The sequence below is a fragment of the Sphaerodactylus townsendi genome, linkage group LG02, assembly GCF_021028975.2.
Source record: "Sphaerodactylus townsendi isolate TG3544 linkage group LG02, MPM_Stown_v2.3, whole genome shotgun sequence".
Classification (NCBI taxonomy): Eukaryota; Metazoa; Chordata; class Lepidosauria; order Squamata; family Sphaerodactylidae; genus Sphaerodactylus; species Sphaerodactylus townsendi.
The window spans coordinates 32440951-32456087 of NC_059426.1; the positions used below are offsets into that span (position 1 = coordinate 32440951).

The 15137-nt window shown below is 89.4% G+C and overlaps 1 protein-coding gene across 1 annotated transcript in view; it reads right to left on the minus strand.

The window, feature by feature from the left end:
• Nucleotides 1–15137, minus strand: part of XIRP2 (xin actin binding repeat containing 2) — a 164464-nt gene that overhangs the window by 22022 nt on the left and 127305 nt on the right. Inside the window, exon 7 of the mRNA XM_048484477.1 lies at nt 6–78. Coding sequence (XP_048340434.1) covers nt 6–78 — 73 coding nt within the window. The remainder of the gene's footprint in view (nt 1–5; nt 79–15137) is intronic.

The window sequence follows — 15137 nt, forward strand, 5'->3', positions numbered from 1 at the left end:
CTTACCTGTTTCCTCAATACACTGAGTGACATTAGAAGCTTCGTTAACCTCAAATGAAGCTTCCTCGTGTTGAGAAACCTGTGCAAAAAATACTCAACTTCAGTATAAATCAGTAGTTTATCCGGATTTGTGCTATATGAATTTGAGGACACTCCAACCCATACATACCATTTTTTTCTACAAAACAACTGAAATCTCATGTTCACAAGGAAAATCTGGACAAGACACTGGATCGGACTCAGGAACATGTCCAAATCCAAACCCAAATACCTTTTATTGGTATTGCAAAAACCTATTACACAAGACAATATATAATATAGTAACAAAACTAATAAAACTATATAATCTAAAATACAATATTGTCTCAGCATGGTTTGAACCACGAATCAGTTGTTCGCTGAGTATACGCATCAGGCTGTTGTATTTAATTGGGAATGTTGTTTCATAGCAAAACACAAGAACCTTGTGACCTTTTCAGTTACAACACAATACTTGTTATTTAGTTACAGGCAGGTTTTCTGTTGGTCTGTAAATTCCTCTTTGCTGACCAAAAAAGGGTCAATAAGGAATGCCTAATTGTGCTGTAAAAAGGACAATTTAAAAGTATGTGACCAACAGTTTCTACATGGTTTGCGCTGCAAGCACATGCTCTTTCCTGACAGGGAATTTTTGAACATCTCTCTAGCACAACTGCTGATAGTGAAACATTACATCTTGGAAATGAAAGTGCTCTGCGGCTGTTGGGCAGACTTAATTGATGTAAGTATTTGGCCATGCTAGCTGCATTTAAGCAAATTCCTAAGAATAGCGGCGAACAAGACCTTTTGGCATCACTAATTAGATTCTGATATTCCTGATCGAATAGTCTCAACTTTAGGGTTCGGAGAATTTCTTTGGCAGGCAACACAGCCAAAGATTCTAATGAGAATCCTAAAGATAATTTTTTTCCCTACCCGAACCCCCCAGTCTGAAGCTTGCAAAGTAGCTAAAGCTTGATATGTTAGACTAGTATCCTCTGGGTTAAAGCAGAAGTGAATCCAGAATCTGAAAGTGGCCAGCTATGCTTTGGTCTCTTGGACATGCTGGCGAGTGTCTAAACATAGGACAGCATGGGGTACACCAGGGGTAGGGAACCTGCGGCTCTCCAGATGTTCAGGAACTACAATTCCCATCAGCCCCTTCCTGCATGGCCAATTGGCCATGCAGGAATCCCCCCCCCCCCCCCCCCCGACCCCCCCCCCCCCCCCCCCCCCCCCCCCCCCCCCCCCCCCCCCCCTACCCCGCCCCCCCCCCCCCCCCCCCTTTCCTCCCCCCCCCCCCCTCCTCCTCCCCCCCCCCCCCACCCCCCCCCAGCCCCACCCCCCCCCCCCCCCACCCCCCCCCCCCCCCACCCCCCCCCCCCCCCCCCCCCCCCCCCCCCCCCCCCCCCCCCCCCCCCCCCCCCCCCCCCCCCACCCCCCCCCCCCCCCACCCCCCCCCCCCCCCACCCCCCCCCCCCCCCACCCCCCCCCCCCCCCACCCCCCCCCCCCCCCACCCCCCCCCCCCCCCACCCCCCCCCCCCCCCACCCCCCCCCCCCCCCACCCCCCCCCCCCCCCACCCCCCCCCCCCCCCACCCCCCCCCCCCCCCACCCCCCCCCCCCCCCACCCCCCCCCCCCCCCACCCCCCCCCCCCCCCACCCCCCCCCCCCCCCACCCCCCCCCCCCCCCACCCCCCCCCCCCCCCACCCCCCCCCCCCCCCACCCCCCCCCCCCCCCACCCCCCCCCCCCCCCACCCCCCCCCCCCCCCACCCCCCCCCCCCCCCACCCCCCCCCCCCCCCACCCCCCCCCCCCCCCACCCCCCCCCCCCCCCACCCCCCCCCCCCCCCACCCCCCCCCCCCCCCACCCCCCCCCCCCCCCACCCCCCCCCCCCCCCACCCCCCCCCCCCCCCACCCCCCCCCCCCCCCACCCCCCCCCCCCCCCACCCCCCCCCCCCCCCACCCCCCCCCCCCCCCACCCCCCCCCCCCCCCACCCCCCCCCCCCCCCACCCCCCCCCCCCCCCACCCCCCCCCCCCCCCACCCCCCCCCCCCCCCACCCCCCCCCCCCCCCACCCCCCCCCCCCCCCACCCCCCCCCCCCCCCACCCCCCCCCCCCCCCACCCCCCCCCCCCCCCACCCCCCCCCCCCCCCACCCCCCCCCCCCCCCACCCCCCCCCCCCCCCACCCCCCCCCCCCCCCACCCCCCCCCCCCCCCACCCCCCCCCCCCCCCACCCCCCCCCCCCCCCACCCCCCCCCCCCCCCACCCCCCCCCCCCCCCACCCCCCCCCCCCCCCACCCCCCCCCCCCCCCACCCCCCCCCCCCCCCACCCCCCCCCCCCCCCACCCCCCCCCCCCCCCACCCCCCCCCCCCCCCACCCCCCCCCCCCCCCACCCCCCCCCCCCCCCACCCCCCCCCCCCCCCACCCCCCCCCCCCCCCACCCCCCCCCCCCCCCACCCCCCCCCCCCCCCACCCCCCCCCCCCCCCACCCCCCCCCCCCCCCACCCCCCCCCCCCCCCACCCCCCCCCCCCCCCACCCCCCCCCCCCCCCACCCCCCCCCCCCCCCACCCCCCCCCCCCCCCACCCCCCCCCCCCCCCACCCCCCCCCCCCCCCACCCCCCCCCCCCCCCACCCCCCCCCCCCCCCACCCCCCCCCCCCCCCACCCCCCCCCCCCCCCACCCCCCCCCCCCCCCACCCCCCCCCCCCCCCACCCCCCCCCCCCCCCACCCCCCCCCCCCCCCACCCCCCCCCCCCCCCACCCCCCCCCCCCCCCACCCCCCCCCCCCCCCACCCCCCCCCCCCCCCACCCCCCCCCCCCCCCACCCCCCCCCCCCCCCACCCCCCCCCCCCCCCACCCCCCCCCCCCCCCACCCCCCCCCCCCCCCACCCCCCCCCCCCCCCACCCCCCCCCCCCCCCACCCCCCCCCCCCCCCACCCCCCCCCCCCCCCACCCCCCCCCCCCCCCACCCCCCCCCCCCCCCACCCCCCCCCCCCCCCACCCCCCCCCCCCCCCACCCCCCCCCCCCCCCACCCCCCCCCCCCCCCACCCCCCCCCCCCCCCACCCCCCCCCCCCCCCACCCCCCCCCCCCCCCACCCCCCCCCCCCCCCACCCCCCCCCCCCCCCACCCCCCCCCCCCCCCACCCCCCCCCCCCCCCACCCCCCCCCCCCCCCACCCCCCCCCCCCCCCACCCCCCCCCCCCCCCACCCCCCCCCCCCCCCACCCCCCCCCCCCCCCACCCCCCCCCCCCCCCACCCCCCCCCCCCCCCACCCCCCCCCCCCCCCACCCCCCCCCCCCCCCACCCCCCCCCCCCCCCACCCCCCCCCCCCCCCACCCCCCCCCCCCCCCACCCCCCCCCCCCCCCACCCCCCCCCCCCCCCACCCCCCCCCCCCCCCACCCCCCCCCCCCCCCACCCCCCCCCCCCCCCACCCCCCCCCCCCCCCACCCCCCCCCCCCCCCACCCCCCCCCCCCCCCACCCCCCCCCCCCCCCACCCCCCCCCCCCCCCACCCCCCCCCCCCCCCACCCCCCCCCCCCCCCACCCCCCCCCCCCCCCACCCCCCCCCCCCCCCACCCCCCCCCCCCCCCACCCCCCCCCCCCCCCACCCCCCCCCCCCCCCACCCCCCCCCCCCCCCACCCCCCCCCCCCCCCACCCCCCCCCCCCCCCACCCCCCCCCCCCCCCACCCCCCCCCCCCCCCACCCCCCCCCCCCCCCACCCCCCCCCCCCCCCACCCCCCCCCCCCCCCACCCCCCCCCCCCCCCACCCCCCCCCCCCCCCACCCCCCCCCCCCCCCACCCCCCCCCCCCCCCACCCCCCCCCCCCCCCACCCCCCCCCCCCCCCACCCCCCCCCCCCCCCACCCCCCCCCCCCCCCACCCCCCCCCCCCCCCACCCCCCCCCCCCCCCACCCCCCCCCCCCCCCACCCCCCCCCCCCCCCACCCCCCCCCCCCCCCACCCCCCCCCCCCCCCACCCCCCCCCCCCCCCACCCCCCCCCCCCCCCACCCCCCCCCCCCCCCACCCCCCCCCCCCCCCACCCCCCCCCCCCCCCACCCCCCCCCCCCCCCACCCCCCCCCCCCCCCACCCCCCCCCCCCCCCACCCCCCCCCCCCCCCACCCCCCCCCCCCCCCACCCCCCCCCCCCCCCACCCCCCCCCCCCCCCACCCCCCCCCCCCCCCACCCCCCCCCCCCCCCACCCCCCCCCCCCCCCACCCCCCCCCCCCCCCACCCCCCCCCCCCCCCACCCCCCCCCCCCCCCACCCCCCCCCCCCCCCACCCCCCCCCCCCCCCACCCCCCCCCCCCCCCACCCCCCCCCCCCCCCACCCCCCCCCCCCCCCACCCCCCCCCCCCCCCACCCCCCCCCCCCCCCACCCCCCCCCCCCCCCACCCCCCCCCCCCCCCACCCCCCCCCCCCCCCACCCCCCCCCCCCCCCACCCCCCCCCCCCCCCACCCCCCCCCCCCCCCACCCCCCCCCCCCCCCACCCCCCCCCCCCCCCACCCCCCCCCCCCCCCACCCCCCCCCCCCCCCACCCCCCCCCCCCCCCACCCCCCCCCCCCCCCACCCCCCCCCCCCCCCACCCCCCCCCCCCCCCACCCCCCCCCCCCCCCACCCCCCCCCCCCCCCACCCCCCCCCCCCCCCACCCCCCCCCCCCCCCACCCCCCCCCCCCCCCACCCCCCCCCCCCCCCACCCCCCCCCCCCCCCACCCCCCCCCCCCCCCACCCCCCCCCCCCCCCACCCCCCCCCCCCCCCACCCCCCCCCCCCCCCACCCCCCCCCCCCCCCACCCCCCCCCCCCCCCACCCCCCCCCCCCCCCACCCCCCCCCCCCCCCACCCCCCCCCCCCCCCACCCCCCCCCCCCCCCACCCCCCCCCCCCCCCACCCCCCCCCCCCCCCACCCCCCCCCCCCCCCACCCCCCCCCCCCCCCACCCCCCCCCCCCCCCACCCCCCCCCCCCCCCACCCCCCCCCCCCCCCACCCCCCCCCCCCCCCACCCCCCCCCCCCCCCACCCCCCCCCCCCCCCACCCCCCCCCCCCCCCACCCCCCCCCCCCCCCACCCCCCCCCCCCCCCACCCCCCCCCCCCCCCACCCCCCCCCCCCCCCACCCCCCCCCCCCCCCACCCCCCCCCCCCCCCACCCCCCCCCCCCCCCACCCCCCCCCCCCCCCACCCCCCCCCCCCCCCACCCCCCCCCCCCCCCACCCCCCCCCCCCCCCACCCCCCCCCCCCCCCACCCCCCCCCCCCCCCACCCCCCCCCCCCCCCACCCCCCCCCCCCCCCACCCCCCCCCCCCCCCACCCCCCCCCCCCCCCACCCCCCCCCCCCCCCACCCCCCCCCCCCCCCACCCCCCCCCCCCCCCACCCCCCCCCCCCCCCACCCCCCCCCCCCCCCACCCCCCCCCCCCCCCACCCCCCCCCCCCCCCACCCCCCCCCCCCCCCACCCCCCCCCCCCCCCACCCCCCCCCCCCCCCACCCCCCCCCCCCCCCACCCCCCCCCCCCCCCACCCCCCCCCCCCCCCACCCCCCCCCCCCCCCACCCCCCCCCCCCCCCACCCCCCCCCCCCCCCACCCCCCCCCCCCCCCACCCCCCCCCCCCCCCACCCCCCCCCCCCCCCACCCCCCCCCCCCCCCACCCCCCCCCCCCCCCACCCCCCCCCCCCCCCACCCCCCCCCCCCCCCACCCCCCCCCCCCCCCACCCCCCCCCCCCCCCACCCCCCCCCCCCCCCACCCCCCCCCCCCCCCACCCCCCCCCCCCCCCACCCCCCCCCCCCCCCACCCCCCCCCCCCCCCACCCCCCCCCCCCCCCACCCCCCCCCCCCCCCACCCCCCCCCCCCCCCACCCCCCCCCCCCCCCACCCCCCCCCCCCCCCACCCCCCCCCCCCCCCACCCCCCCCCCCCCCCACCCCCCCCCCCCCCCACCCCCCCCCCCCCCCACCCCCCCCCCCCCCCACCCCCCCCCCCCCCCACCCCCCCCCCCCCCCACCCCCCCCCCCCCCCACCCCCCCCCCCCCCCACCCCCCCCCCCCCCCACCCCCCCCCCCCCCCACCCCCCCCCCCCCCCACCCCCCCCCCCCCCCACCCCCCCCCCCCCCCACCCCCCCCCCCCCCCACCCCCCCCCCCCCCCACCCCCCCCCCCCCCCACCCCCCCCCCCCCCCACCCCCCCCCCCCCCCACCCCCCCCCCCCCCCACCCCCCCCCCCCCCCACCCCCCCCCCCCCCCACCCCCCCCCCCCCCCACCCCCCCCCCCCCCCACCCCCCCCCCCCCCCACCCCCCCCCCCCCCCACCCCCCCCCCCCCCCACCCCCCCCCCCCCCCACCCCCCCCCCCCCCCACCCCCCCCCCCCCCCACCCCCCCCCCCCCCCACCCCCCCCCCCCCCCACCCCCCCCCCCCCCCACCCCCCCCCCCCCCCACCCCCCCCCCCCCCCACCCCCCCCCCCCCCCACCCCCCCCCCCCCCCACCCCCCCCCCCCCCCACCCCCCCCCCCCCCCACCCCCCCCCCCCCCCACCCCCCCCCCCCCCCACCCCCCCCCCCCCCCACCCCCCCCCCCCCCCACCCCCCCCCCCCCCCACCCCCCCCCCCCCCCACCCCCCCCCCCCCCCACCCCCCCCCCCCCCCACCCCCCCCCCCCCCCACCCCCCCCCCCCCCCACCCCCCCCCCCCCCCACCCCCCCCCCCCCCCACCCCCCCCCCCCCCCACCCCCCCCCCCCCCCACCCCCCCCCCCCCCCACCCCCCCCCCCCCCCACCCCCCCCCCCCCCCACCCCCCCCCCCCCCCACCCCCCCCCCCCCCCACCCCCCCCCCCCCCCACCCCCCCCCCCCCCCACCCCCCCCCCCCCCCACCCCCCCCCCCCCCCACCCCCCCCCCCCCCCACCCCCCCCCCCCCCCACCCCCCCCCCCCCCCACCCCCCCCCCCCCCCACCCCCCCCCCCCCCCACCCCCCCCCCCCCCCACCCCCCCCCCCCCCCACCCCCCCCCCCCCCCACCCCCCCCCCCCCCCACCCCCCCCCCCCCCCACCCCCCCCCCCCCCCACCCCCCCCCCCCCCCACCCCCCCCCCCCCCCACCCCCCCCCCCCCCCACCCCCCCCCCCCCCCACCCCCCCCCCCCCCCACCCCCCCCCCCCCCCACCCCCCCCCCCCCCCACCCCCCCCCCCCCCCACCCCCCCCCCCCCCCACCCCCCCCCCCCCCCACCCCCCCCCCCCCCCACCCCCCCCCCCCCCCACCCCCCCCCCCCCCCACCCCCCCCCCCCCCCACCCCCCCCCCCCCCCACCCCCCCCCCCCCCCACCCCCCCCCCCCCCCACCCCCCCCCCCCCCCACCCCCCCCCCCCCCCACCCCCCCCCCCCCCCACCCCCCCCCCCCCCCACCCCCCCCCCCCCCCACCCCCCCCCCCCCCCACCCCCCCCCCCCCCCACCCCCCCCCCCCCCCACCCCCCCCCCCCCCCACCCCCCCCCCCCCCCACCCCCCCCCCCCCCCACCCCCCCCCCCCCCCACCCCCCCCCCCCCCCACCCCCCCCCCCCCCCACCCCCCCCCCCCCCCACCCCCCCCCCCCCCCACCCCCCCCCCCCCCCACCCCCCCCCCCCCCCACCCCCCCCCCCCCCCACCCCCCCCCCCCCCCACCCCCCCCCCCCCCCACCCCCCCCCCCCCCCACCCCCCCCCCCCCCCACCCCCCCCCCCCCCCACCCCCCCCCCCCCCCACCCCCCCCCCCCCCCACCCCCCCCCCCCCCCACCCCCCCCCCCCCCCACCCCCCCCCCCCCCCACCCCCCCCCCCCCCCACCCCCCCCCCCCCCCACCCCCCCCCCCCCCCACCCCCCCCCCCCCCCACCCCCCCCCCCCCCCACCCCCCCCCCCCCCCACCCCCCCCCCCCCCCACCCCCCCCCCCCCCCACCCCCCCCCCCCCCCACCCCCCCCCCCCCCCACCCCCCCCCCCCCCCACCCCCCCCCCCCCCCACCCCCCCCCCCCCCCACCCCCCCCCCCCCCCACCCCCCCCCCCCCCCACCCCCCCCCCCCCCCACCCCCCCCCCCCCCCACCCCCCCCCCCCCCCACCCCCCCCCCCCCCCACCCCCCCCCCCCCCCACCCCCCCCCCCCCCCACCCCCCCCCCCCCCCACCCCCCCCCCCCCCCACCCCCCCCCCCCCCCACCCCCCCCCCCCCCCACCCCCCCCCCCCCCCACCCCCCCCCCCCCCCACCCCCCCCCCCCCCCACCCCCCCCCCCCCCCACCCCCCCCCCCCCCCACCCCCCCCCCCCCCCACCCCCCCCCCCCCCCACCCCCCCCCCCCCCCACCCCCCCCCCCCCCCACCCCCCCCCCCCCCCACCCCCCCCCCCCCCCACCCCCCCCCCCCCCCACCCCCCCCCCCCCCCACCCCCCCCCCCCCCCACCCCCCCCCCCCCCCACCCCCCCCCCCCCCCACCCCCCCCCCCCCCCACCCCCCCCCCCCCCCACCCCCCCCCCCCCCCACCCCCCCCCCCCCCCACCCCCCCCCCCCCCCACCCCCCCCCCCCCCCACCCCCCCCCCCCCCCACCCCCCCCCCCCCCCACCCCCCCCCCCCCCCACCCCCCCCCCCCCCCACCCCCCCCCCCCCCCACCCCCCCCCCCCCCCACCCCCCCCCCCCCCCACCCCCCCCCCCCCCCACCCCCCCCCCCCCCCACCCCCCCCCCCCCCCACCCCCCCCCCCCCCCACCCCCCCCCCCCCCCACCCCCCCCCCCCCCCACCCCCCCCCCCCCCCACCCCCCCCCCCCCCCACCCCCCCCCCCCCCCACCCCCCCCCCCCCCCACCCCCCCCCCCCCCCACCCCCCCCCCCCCCCACCCCCCCCCCCCCCCACCCCCCCCCCCCCCCACCCCCCCCCCCCCCCACCCCCCCCCCCCCCCACCCCCCCCCCCCCCCACCCCCCCCCCCCCCCACCCCCCCCCCCCCCCACCCCCCCCCCCCCCCACCCCCCCCCCCCCCCACCCCCCCCCCCCCCCACCCCCCCCCCCCCCCACCCCCCCCCCCCCCCACCCCCCCCCCCCCCCACCCCCCCCCCCCCCCACCCCCCCCCCCCCCCACCCCCCCCCCCCCCCACCCCCCCCCCCCCCCACCCCCCCCCCCCCCCACCCCCCCCCCCCCCCACCCCCCCCCCCCCCCACCCCCCCCCCCCCCCACCCCCCCCCCCCCCCACCCCCCCCCCCCCCCACCCCCCCCCCCCCCCACCCCCCCCCCCCCCCACCCCCCCCCCCCCCCACCCCCCCCCCCCCCCACCCCCCCCCCCCCCCACCCCCCCCCCCCCCCACCCCCCCCCCCCCCCACCCCCCCCCCCCCCCACCCCCCCCCCCCCCCACCCCCCCCCCCCCCCACCCCCCCCCCCCCCCACCCCCCCCCCCCCCCACCCCCCCCCCCCCCCACCCCCCCCCCCCCCCACCCCCCCCCCCCCCCACCCCCCCCCCCCCCCACCCCCCCCCCCCCCCACCCCCCCCCCCCCCCACCCCCCCCCCCCCCCACCCCCCCCCCCCCCCACCCCCCCCCCCCCCCACCCCCCCCCCCCCCCACCCCCCCCCCCCCCCACCCCCCCCCCCCCCCACCCCCCCCCCCCCCCACCCCCCCCCCCCCCCACCCCCCCCCCCCCCCACCCCCCCCCCCCCCCACCCCCCCCCCCCCCCACCCCCCCCCCCCCCCACCCCCCCCCCCCCCCACCCCCCCCCCCCCCCACCCCCCCCCCCCCCCACCCCCCCCCCCCCCCACCCCCCCCCCCCCCCACCCCCCCCCCCCCCCACCCCCCCCCCCCCCCACCCCCCCCCCCCCCCACCCCCCCCCCCCCCCACCCCCCCCCCCCCCCACCCCCCCCCCCCCCCACCCCCCCCCCCCCCCACCCCCCCCCCCCCCCACCCCCCCCCCCCCCCACCCCCCCCCCCCCCCACCCCCCCCCCCCCCCACCCCCCCCCCCCCCCACCCCCCCCCCCCCCCACCCCCCCCCCCCCCCACCCCCCCCCCCCCCCACCCCCCCCCCCCCCCACCCCCCCCCCCCCCCACCCCCCCCCCCCCCCACCCCCCCCCCCCCCCACCCCCCCCCCCCCCCACCCCCCCCCCCCCCCACCCCCCCCCCCCCCCACCCCCCCCCCCCCCCACCCCCCCCCCCCCCCACCCCCCCCCCCCCCCACCCCCCCCCCCCCCCACCCCCCCCCCCCCCCACCCCCCCCCCCCCCCACCCCCCCCCCCCCCCACCCCCCCCCCCCCCCACCCCCCCCCCCCCCCACCCCCCCCCCCCCCCACCCCCCCCCCCCCCCACCCCCCCCCCCCCCCACCCCCCCCCCCCCCCACCCCCCCCCCCCCCCACCCCCCCCCCCCCCCACCCCCCCCCCCCCCCACCCCCCCCCCCCCCCACCCCCCCCCCCCCCCACCCCCCCCCCCCCCCACCCCCCCCCCCCCCCACCCCCCCCCCCCCCCACCCCCCCCCCCCCCCACCCCCCCCCCCCCCCACCCCCCCCCCCCCCCACCCCCCCCCCCCCCCACCCCCCCCCCCCCCCACCCCCCCCCCCCCCCACCCCCCCCCCCCCCCACCCCCCCCCCCCCCCACCCCCCCCCCCCCCCACCCCCCCCCCCCCCCACCCCCCCCCCCCCCCACCCCCCCCCCCCCCCACCCCCCCCCCCCCCCACCCCCCCCCCCCCCCACCCCCCCCCCCCCCCACCCCCCCCCCCCCCCACCCCCCCCCCCCCCCACCCCCCCCCCCCCCCACCCCCCCCCCCCCCCACCCCCCCCCCCCCCCACCCCCCCCCCCCCCCACCCCCCCCCCCCCCCACCCCCCCCCCCCCCCACCCCCCCCCCCCCCCACCCCCCCCCCCCCCCACCCCCCCCCCCCCCCACCCCCCCCCCCCCCCACCCCCCCCCCCCCCCACCCCCCCCCCCCCCCACCCCCCCCCCCCCCCACCCCCCCCCCCCCCCACCCCCCCCCCCCCCCACCCCCCCCCCCCCCCACCCCCCCCCCCCCCCACCCCCCCCCCCCCCCACCCCCCCCCCCCCCCACCCCCCCCCCCCCCCACCCCCCCCCCCCCCCACCCCCCCCCCCCCCCACCCCCCCCCCCCCCCACCCCCCCCCCCCCCCACCCCCCCCCCCCCCCACCCCCCCCCCCCCCCACCCCCCCCCCCCCCCACCCCCCCCCCCCCCCACCCCCCCCCCCCCCCACCCCCCCCCCCCCCCACCCCCCCCCCCCCCCACCCCCCCCCCCCCCCACCCCCCCCCCCCCCCACCCCCCCCCCCCCCCACCCCCCCCCCCCCCCACCCCCCCCCCCCCCCACCCCCCCCCCCCCCCACCCCCCCCCCCCCCCACCCCCCCCCCCCCCCACCCCCCCCCCCCCCCACCCCCCCCCCCCCCCACCCCCCCCCCCCCCCACCCCCCCCCCCCCCCACCCCCCCCCCCCCCCACCCCCCCCCCCCCCCACCCCCCCCCCCCCCCACCCCCCCCCCCCCCCACCCCCCCCCCCCCCCACCCCCCCCCCCCCCCACCCCCCCCCCCCCCCACCCCCCCCCCCCCCCACCCCCCCCCCCCCCCACCCCCCCCCCCCCCCACCCCCCCCCCCCCCCACCCCCCCCCCCCCCCACCCCCCCCCCCCCCCACCCCCCCCCCCCCCCACCCCCCCCCCCCCCCACCCCCCCCCCCCCCCACCCCCCCCCCCCCCCACCCCCCCCCCCCCCCACCCCCCCCCCCCCCCACCCCCCCCCCCCCCCACCCCCCCCCCCCCCCACCCCCCCCCCCCCCCACCCCCCCCCCCCCCCACCCCCCCCCCCCCCCACCCCCCCCCCCCCCCACCCCCCCCCCCCCCCACCCCCCCCCCCCCCCACCCCCCCCCCCCCCCACCCCCCCCCCCCCCCACCCCCCCCCCCCCCCACCCCCCCCCCCCCCCACCCCCCCCCCCCCCCACCCCCCCCCCCCCCCACCCCCCCCCCCCCCCACCCCCCCCCCCCCCCACCCCCCCCCCCCCCCACCCCCCCCCCCCCCCACCCCCCCCCCCCCCCACCCCCCCCCCCCCCCACCCCCCCCCCCCCCCACCCCCCCCCCCCCCCACCCCCCCCCCCCCCCACCCCCCCCCCCCCCCACCCCCCCCCCCCCCCACCCCCCCCCCCCCCCACCCCCCCCCCCCCCCACCCCCCCCCCCCCCCACCCCCCCCCCCCCCCACCCCCCCCCCCCCCCACCCCCCCCCCCCCCCACCCCCCCCCCCCCCCACCCCCCCCCCCCCCCACCCCCCCCCCCCCCCACCCCCCCCCCCCCCCACCCCCCCCCCCCCCCACCCCCCCCCCCCCCCACCCCCCCCCCCCCCCACCCCCCCCCCCCCCCACCCCCCCCCCCCCCCACCCCCCCCCCCCCCCACCCCCCCCCCCCCCCACCCCCCCCCCCCCCCACCCCCCCCCCCCCCCACCCCCCCCCCCCCCCACCCCCCCCCCCCCCCACCCCCCCCCCCCCCCACCCCCCCCCCCCCCCACCCCCCCCCCCCCCCACCCCCCCCCCCCCCCACCCCCCCCCCCCCCCACCCCCCCCCCCCCCCACCCCCCCCCCCCCCCACCCCCCCCCCCCCCCACCCCCCCCCCCCCCCACCCCCCCCCCCCCCCACCCCCCCCCCCCCCCACCCCCCCCCCCCCCCACCCCCCCCCCCCCCCACCCCCCCCCCCCCCCACCCCCCCCCCCCCCCACCCCCCCCCCCCCCCACCCCCCCCCCCCCCCACCCCCCCCCCCCCCCACCCCCCCCCCCCCCCACCCCCCCCCCCCCCCACCCCCCCCCCCCCCCACCCCCCCCCCCCCCCACCCCCCCCCCCCCCCACCCCCCCCCCCCCCCACCCCCCCCCCCCCCCACCCCCCCCCCCCCCCACCCCCCCCCCCCCCCACCCCCCCCCCCCCCCACCCCCCCCCCCCCCCACCCCCCCCCCCCCCCACCCCCCCCCCCCCCCACCCCCCCCCCCCCCCACCCCCCCCCCCCCCCACCCCCCCCCCCCCCCACCCCCCCCCCCCCCCACCCCCCCCCCCCCCCACCCCCCCCCCCCCCCACCCCCCCCCCCCCCCACCCCCCCCCCCCCCCACCCCCCCCCCCCCCCACCCCCCCCCCCCCCCACCCCCCCCCCCCCCCACCCCCCCCCCCCCCCACCCCCCCCCCCCCCCACCCCCCCCCCCCCCCACCCCCCCCCCCCCCCACCCCCCCCCCCCCCCACCCCCCCCCCCCCCCACCCCCCCCCCCCCCCACCCCCCCCCCCCCCCACCCCCCCCCCCCCCCACCCCCCCCCCCCCCCACCCCCCCCCCCCCCCACCCCCCCCCCCCCCCACCCCCCCCCCCCCCCACCCCCCCCCCCCCCCACCCCCCCCCCCCCCCACCCCCCCCCCCCCCCACCCCCCCCCCCCCCCACCCCCCCCCCCCCCCACCCCCCCCCCCCCCCACCCCCCCCCCCCCCCACCCCCCCCCCCCCCCACCCCCCCCCCCCCCCACCCCCCCCCCCCCCCACCCCCCCCCCCCCCCACCCCCCCCCCCCCCCACCCCCCCCCCCCCCCACCCCCCCCCCCCCCCACCCCCCCCCCCCCCCACCCCCCCCCCCCCCCACCCCCCCCCCCCCCCACCCCCCCCCCCCCCCACCCCCCCCCCCCCCCACCCCCCCCCCCCCCCACCCCCCCCCCCCCCCACCCCCCCCCCCCCCCACCCCCCCCCCCCCCCACCCCCCCCCCCCCCCACCCCCCCCCCCCCCCACCCCCCCCCCCCCCCACCCCCCCCCCCCCCCACCCCCCCCCCCCCCCACCCCCCCCCCCCCCCACCCCCCCCCCCCCCCACCCCCCCCCCCCCCCACCCCCCCCCCCCCCCACCCCCCCCCCCCCCCACCCCCCCCCCCCCCCACCCCCCCCCCCCCCCACCCCCCCCCCCCCCCACCCCCCCCCCCCCCCACCCCCCCCCCCCCCCACCCCCCCCCCCCCCCACCCCCCCCCCCCCCCACCCCCCCCCCCCCCCACCCCCCCCCCCCCCCACCCCCCCCCCCCCCCACCCCCCCCCCCCCCCACCCCCCCCCCCCCCCACCCCCCCCCCCCCCCACCCCCCCCCCCCCCCACCCCCCCCCCCCCCCACCCCCCCCCCCCCCCACCCCCCCCCCCCCCCACCCCCCCCCCCCCCCACCCCCCCCCCCCCCCACCCCCCCCCCCCCCCACCCCCCCCCCCCCCCACCCCCCCCCCCCCCCACCCCCCCCCCCCCCCACCCCCCCCCCCCCCCACCCCCCCCCCCCCCCACCCCCCCCCCCCCCCACCCCCCCCCCCCCCCACCCCCCCCCCCCCCCACCCCCCCCCCCCCCCACCCCCCCCCCCCCCCACCCCCCCCCCCCCCCACCCCCCCCCCCCCCCACCCCCCCCCCCCCCCACCCCCCCCCCCCCCCACCCCCCCCCCCCCCCACCCCCCCCCCCCCCCACCCCCCCCCCCCCCCACCCCCCCCCCCCCCCACCCCCCCCCCCCCCCACCCCCCCCCCCCCCCACCCCCCCCCCCCCCCACCCCCCCCCCCCCCCACCCCCCCCCCCCCCCACCCCCCCCCCCCCCCACCCCCCCCCCCCCCCACCCCCCCCCCCCCCCACCCCCCCCCCCCCCCACCCCCCCCCCCCCCCACCCCCCCCCCCCCCCACCCCCCCCCCCCCCCACCCCCCCCCCCCCCCACCCCCCCCCCCCCCCACCCCCCCCCCCCCCCACCCCCCCCCCCCCCCACCCCCCCCCCCCCCCACCCCCCCCCCCCCCCACCCCCCCCCCCCCCCACCCCCCCCCCCCCCCACCCCCCCCCCCCCCCACCCCCCCCCCCCCCCACCCCCCCCCCCCCCCACCCCCCCCCCCCCCCACCCCCCCCCCCCCCCACCCCCCCCCCCCCCCACCCCCCCCCCCCCCCACCCCCCCCCCCCCCCACCCCCCCCCCCCCCCACCCCCCCCCCCCCCCACCCCCCCCCCCCCCCACCCCCCCCCCCCCCCACCCCCCCCCCCCCCCACCCCCCCCCCCCCCCACCCCCCCCCCCCCCCACCCCCCCCCCCCCCCACCCCCCCCCCCCCCCACCCCCCCCCCCCCCCACCCCCCCCCCCCCCCACCCCCCCCCCCCCCCACCC